The sequence below is a fragment of the Nicotiana sylvestris genome, chromosome 4 (genome assembly GCF_000393655.2).
Source record: "Nicotiana sylvestris chromosome 4, ASM39365v2, whole genome shotgun sequence".
In the NCBI taxonomy this organism is placed as follows: domain Eukaryota; kingdom Viridiplantae; phylum Streptophyta; class Magnoliopsida; order Solanales; family Solanaceae; genus Nicotiana; species Nicotiana sylvestris.
The window spans coordinates 10,904,112-10,910,707 of NC_091060.1; the positions used below are offsets into that span (position 1 = coordinate 10,904,112).

At 30.1% G+C, this 6,596-nt stretch overlaps 1 protein-coding gene across 2 annotated transcripts; it reads left to right on the forward strand.

Annotated features, from left to right (window-relative positions):
* The first annotated feature begins 1,885 nt into the window (after window positions 1-1,885).
* LOC104247641 (glucan endo-1,3-beta-glucosidase 8-like) lies at window positions 1,886-3,835 on the forward strand. Of its 2 annotated transcripts, none has more exons than XM_009803704.2 (3): window positions 1,886-2,083; window positions 2,213-2,579; window positions 2,679-3,835. In XM_009803704.2, the coding sequence occupies exons 2-3, from the start codon at window positions 2,257-2,259 to the stop codon at window positions 3,751-3,753; spliced, it is 1,398 nt and encodes a 465-aa protein (XP_009802006.1). In that variant the 5' UTR covers window positions 1,886-2,083; window positions 2,213-2,256; the 3' UTR covers window positions 3,754-3,835. The 2 variants fall into 2 exon arrangements, with proteins under 2 accessions (XP_009802006.1, XP_009802005.1); XM_009803703.2 differs by having other exon boundaries at window positions 1,886-1,997.
* The last annotated feature ends 2,761 nt before the right edge of the window (window positions 3,836-6,596 follow it).

Here is a 6,596-nt window from a genome sequence, read left to right on the forward strand (position 1 = left end):
GAAACGATGGCTATTATTCATGAGGTCATTTTTTATGGTTCCATAAAATTTTAGGCGATTCTGAGTCGGTCGATCGAATTCATGCAGATGGCGAGGACTATAACACACGAAAATCTGGGAATCATGCTGAATTCTTGCTTCATAGCCCTAAAATGCCAAAAAATAAAGAACGGTCATGACGAAGCGATGACTATTGTTCATTAAGTCGTTTCTGATAAATATTTTGGATGATTTGATACTGTAAAATTTTTCTTATATTGTCGGTTTAAATTGTAAACTCTTGAATAATTAAACAAAATGGTGACTCATCTATTCTATATTAAATGTACGAAGACCCTTAGCGAAATGTCGTTCACCTTTTTTACCCTTTAAAAATAGAGTTCACACTAAATAAAATAGTCATTCAAATTAATTTCCTAATAGTTTGGAATAATTATTTAATTATTTTTCTAATATTTAGGAATGTTTTAATTAATTTTCTATTATTTAGTAGTTTAAAATCAACTAATATTTACTAGAAATCTTTTCTTATTTAAAATATATAAGAAATATTAATATTTAGGACTTTAAAATTAACAAAAGTTTTACCTTATTTAAATTAACATACTTTTCATATTGAGATAATATGAATTATATTTTTTTGAAGCACATGGAACTCACTTGAGGAACAAAGAGTATGTTTATTATTTAAAACTTTAAATCAAAAGAACGCTATAAGTTATGCATTTTATTTGATTTTAGTTTTGGAAGAATTAGTTTTTAAATTTTAAAAAAGAATTCCTCTTTTAGGTTTTTGTTATCTTTTATACTTCGTATGTATTTTAGCTCATGATTACCTTTAATTATTGATATAATTATGAAACTCATGAAAAATATCAGTATTAATAGTAATATTCTCATGATAAATCTATTCAAATAATAAAAAAGACCATATTTCAGCAACATTCTTCATAAATTAAGAGAGATAATATCCAGTTGAATCTAAGTACAGTGTCACTAAATATTATGAATAAATAGCTTTTTAATTAGTTAACTATAATCCGCTTTTATAATTCAAAAAATTAAAAATGTATATGCAAATAAAAATAAATATTGCAAATATTGTTGTAATGATTTATCTAAATGCACATTGAAATTTACATGAAATGTTAATAGATTTTTATACATTTTGATAATTATATTACATTATGATACCTTCATATTGGTTAAATAATAATAATAAATATTAATTTTATGGTAATTAATTTTTTTGAAACACATGTAGTTAGGTTTAAACAATCCTCATCCAGTTAAATTTTTTGTATGATAGTTAAACCTGATAATATGGAGTCTCTTTTATTTTTTGTATTTTTCAGTTTAAGTTCCATTAAGGAATAAGATAAAATTTATATTATGTACTTGAGCAAATAGAATTTATTTTTTAAGGTCATGAAGAACATAATATTGTTACAAAATGTATTTTAGTACGAGTTAACATATTATTCAGTTATATTTAAGCCACTAATGTAAATGCACAACTCATATACCAAAGTTGATAAGACATTAGAATACTTTTGTGTGATGTACATGGTTTTTTCTGTATTAAAATGACTATATATGATCAATATTTATCATTTTCAAAAGCCTGTGCTTTTATTAGTTTTATTTTATAACTCAATTACATAAGTTAATATTATTTGTATAATTTTTAAAAGTTTATACTCATTAATATGAAGTATAGGGGCAACGCACATACTCTAAAGTTTGTGATATAAAACAAGTGAAGCTGAATATTGCGTAACTTATAACCTTTAATGCATGCCCGTAATAAGCGGACGTATGTATTCACCTTTGGCGTTAGGTTTTTCTTTTTATTTATTTTTTAAGAAAAAACTAATCACTTAATCTATTGAGGGAAACATATCTTTCTCTCCATCTATCCAAGTAGAAGCAAACCCCTGTGGGATCTTCAAATTTAATTTGGAGAGCCACAAAAGGCTTAGTTTGTGACAAGACAGGTATATATCATCCAGGGCAAACTTTCATAGGGAGTTTCAGTTCAATCTCTTTTCGTTCCATCGAAAAATTATATTATATAAATAAGGTAAAAGTAAATTAATGCAAACGGAAAAAGTTACTCAAACTTTTTTTTACATCGTAAAATTGAATCTCAATTATCTTTGCATTTATTCAAATCTCATTATGTTATTAAAATTCCTGGCTTCGCTTCTAGGTACCATTGTCGTGAAGCGGAATCTTTCAAAAAGAAAAGGCAATATGAGGCTCAACATAGGCATGTGTTTCATGGTTTTGTTCATGGCAACTCGTGTAAATAGCTTTGTGGGTATCACTTGGGGCAGGCAACAATCACAACAATTGGTTCCATCAATGGTTGTTGACTTACTTTTACAAAATAAAATTCCAGCATTGAGATTAATGACTTCAGCCAATGATATTATTGAAATATTTTCTGCTACTAATATTAGCATCTCTATTACCCTTGGACATCAAACCTTTAATTTGGTAAATAGGAAAGACCTTGCCTATATATGGGTAAATGATCGAGTCAAGGAACCTGTCAACAAAGGTGTAAATATAGTGTATGTTGTTCATTCTTTTTTTTCTTTTTTCTTTTTTTAAATCTCAACTTTTATTGCAATCTTTGTGATTTTATTATTTTTTCTTGTATTTTTTTTCAGGGAAGTAACTATTGGGTCTGAACCTTTTTCGAGATCGTTCTTTAGAGAAACTGCAAAGACCTATCAATTGATGAATGTGATAAAACTTGTACGAGGAGCTCTAAATGATATGGGTTTAGGGTATATAAGAACAACAACTTCCCATGGTATGGATGTATTAAAGCTTACAAAAATTCCATCAGAAGCCGATTTTCGCGATGATATAAAAACCCTAATGCTTGAATCATTAGAGTTCTTCAATCAAACAGGAACACCCTTTCTTTTGAACATGTTTCCAATCCAAATGGTTAGAGAAATACTTGAATGTCCAATGGAATTCGCGTTCTTTGATAATAAGAGCGAGTTCAAGATTCAAGATGGTAATATCACGTACAGAAATGCAGTGGAGTTAATGATTGATACCGTTGCATGGGCAATAACAAAAGCAGGATACCCTAATATGAAAATTATGATAGGTCAAATTGGTTGGCCAACAGACGGATATCCACATGCAAATATTGAAAATGCACGTAGATTTCACAAGGGTTTATTGAAATTTTTAGCATCAAATAAAGGAACACCTCTTAGGCCAGGGCCTATAGATGTATTTCTCCATAGTTTATCAGATGAAAATGAGTTTCGTGCTATATTTGGTGCATTTCAAAGACACTGGGGAATTTACGAAGCAGATGGAAATCCAAAATACAAGATTGATTTTTCATTACAAGATCGTGATATTTATCCAACTCAAGCTAAGGGTATTGTGACAATGCCAAATAGATGGTGTAAATTTGATGGGGACAATAGTGATAAAGATTTGGTTAATAAATATTATAATTTTGCATGTCAAGAAGCAGATTGTACACGTTTGGAAAAAGGAGGTTCGTGTGATGGATTAAGTGATGATTCTAAGATTTCTTATGCTTTTAATGCATATTTTCAAAAGGAGAAGCAAAAGGTAGAAGCTTGTGATTTTGATGGTTTAGGTGAAATTACAGCAGAAAATCCATCTGTGGGTAATTGTGAGTTTCCTATTGAGATATTGGCATTACAAGATCAAATTGGTAGAGATACTTCTATATCAATAAGAATTTGATGGAAATATCAAAAAAATTCTCATCTAAGAATCAAAGGCATCATATTTTGTGAAGAACATATGATTGTTGATCAAAGTATTTTTTCATTGTATGTCTTTATAATGGTGCCTTTTTTTTTTTTTTTTGTATTTTGATAAGCGATAAATCTATAAATAACTATAAAAAGGTTATAGTGACTTTATACTAAATATATAAGAAATTAATTGCAATTATTATTTTTCCAATTTTCTTTTTTTAACTGATTATCCTTGTAAAATCTAGTATTTTGATTCCATTTGTATCACAATTTCATAAACTCTTCAAATTTGTTATCTGGCCCAGTTATTGTTGATTGTTGACTAGAACTTATTGTCTTAGTAGAATTCAGAACCCCCTATGTTTAAATCCTTGATCTAACACTAAAAATATGTGATAAAAAGAGTTGTACATATAAATTCACAAGATAAGTAGTATAATACTATTTATCTTTGTTTCGGTTTTATTATTGAGAAATTTTCAGAAACCACAATTGTTTAGTGGGTATTAATTTTCTATAGCTACCATATACATAATTACTTCTTATAGCTACTATTCAGTTGTTATAGTAGTGTATTCATTGTATTTGCGTTGTTTTATTCATGAATATATCAGCAAAAAATGCCTAACAATCAGGGTAGTCTAGATGTACGCGCATGAATTCACATGTATTCATGAATACAGCAACAATAAACACCTAAAATCAGGGCAGTCCAGCTGTAGGCGCATGTATTCACATATTTTCGCGCTACTGTATTCATGAATATAGCAGTAAAAAATGTCTAAAATCAGGGCAGTCCAGCTGTAAGCGCATGTATTTGCACCATGTATTCATGAATACAGCAGCAAAAAACGCCTAAAATCAGGGCAGTCCAGTGGTACACGCATGTATTCGCGATGTTGTATTCATGAATACAGCAATAAAAAGCGCCTAAAATCAGGGTAGTTCAGCTGTACGCGCCATGTATTCATGAATACAGTAACGACAATCACCTTAAAAATATGTATGTCCAGCTGTCTAAGAGAGATGAAAAACATAAATAGCGTATTTCATGCCTCAATGGTAGTATATATCATAAATACTTATTTTGCTATAAAAATATAAAAGGTAGCTATAGAAAATAATATTTTAAAATAATTTTAATTTATAATAAATAGGGTGTATACCTTTACTATAGAAGGTAAAATTCCCTTTATTATTTTGGTACAAGAAATAAATTCAATTTGGAATTTAAAAAACATTTTGGGCAGAAAGAAAAGTAAAAATTGGACGGGGCGCCCTATTTGGTCGCCCCCATTTAACCTATACCCATTTTTTTTAAAACTTTTAACTTGTACCCACTTTTTAAACAATTTCAGCCCTCGTTCTCCTCCTCCTACTCCTCCTCAAAGTTATATCCGCCTCTTCTTTCTCAAACTTCTCCTTTTTCTGCAAGAAATCTGTTACGGCTATGTATATAAACTGTGAATGCAAGTTCCTTGGTGGTTGTCTGAGATTGTACAATATGGTGGAGCTACTGAATCTTTTGAATATGTCATTTTAGGAATCATTACTGTTCTTGGTAGTCTGAGTCTTTGTTGTTTTCATTTCAAAGTGGAATGTTTTTTCTGTGTTGCTTCTCTTTTACCGCATTACACGCCATTATCCTTAATCGTTGTCATTCTCTTATTTTAAAGCTGTAACTGAACCTATAAGCCAGACTTTGACTCCAACATATCATAAAGATAAATCCTCATAAGGATTTCCTAATTGTTTTGTATTTTCGAATATCAGTTGCTTAGCAATAAAAATGGCTGAGCAAAGCTGAGTGTGAGTTAGACGAAATGAGGTTGCTGCATTTAAAGCGGACGATAACATAAAAAGCTTATTTTTCAGAAAAAACTTCAGCTCTAGAGCTGAAGTTCGACAGTTACAAATAAAAACTTCAGCTCTAGAGCTGAAGTTTACAAACAAAAACTTCAGCTCTAGAACTGAAGTTCGATAGTTAAAAAACAAAAACTTCAGCTCTAGAGCTGAAGCTTACAAAACAAAAACTTCACTGAAAGGGGCTTCTCGTCTTTCTGTTCTAGCCAGGTAACACGCACACACTCTCAAATTCCATACTTAGATATAAATTTTACATTGTGTATTTGTATAGATAAAATGAACTACTATTGATGTTCATTTTATTAGGAATTGTTACTTGTTACTTGAAATTTACATATCTAGTTTATGTATATTGTATATCGTGAAATTGCTTTTTTAATTCCTCCCGCTACCTGCTGCATTGTGTATATGTGTAAATAAACTGAACTACTGTTAATGTTCATTTTATTAGGTATTGCTACTTGTTATTCGGAATTTACATTTCTAGATTACGTATATTGTGGATTGTGAAGTTGCTATTTAGTTCCACCGACTACCAGCTCTAGAGCTGAAGCTTACAAATAAAAATTTCAGCTCTAGAGCTGAAATTCGATAGTTAAAAATAAAAACTTCAGCTCTAGAGTTGAAGCTTATAAAACAAAAACTTCAGCTCTAGAGGTGAAGCTTACAAACAAAAACTTCGATAGTTAAAAAATAAAAACTTCAACTCTAGAGCTGAAGCTTACAAACAAAAACTTCAGCTATAGAGCTGAACTTTAGGCCCGACTACTAGAATGCTGAAGTTTTGTGCGATTGCCTTTGCTACTTCAGTCCCGTATGCTGAAGTTATGCGAAAAAGCGGGTATACTTACAATTGTTTTTTGCAAAGCAAACACAAGTTAAAACGTGACACAAAAAACGGGTATAGATACAAATGTCCCGAGGAAAATGTATTATTAGGCCCATAGGTTTTCATTCAAA

What these genes read in the sequence shown, in the direction of transcription:
- LOC104247641 (XM_009803704.2), top strand. Translation starts at nt 2,257, where the DNA reads ATGAGGCTCAACATAGGCATGTGTTTCATGGTTTTGTTCATGGCAACT. An exon ending in AACAAAGGTGTAAATATAGT is followed by an intron (nt 2,580 to 2,678) that starts GTATGTTGTTCA and finishes ATTTTTTTTCAG; the next exon opens with GGAAGTAACTATTGGGTCTG.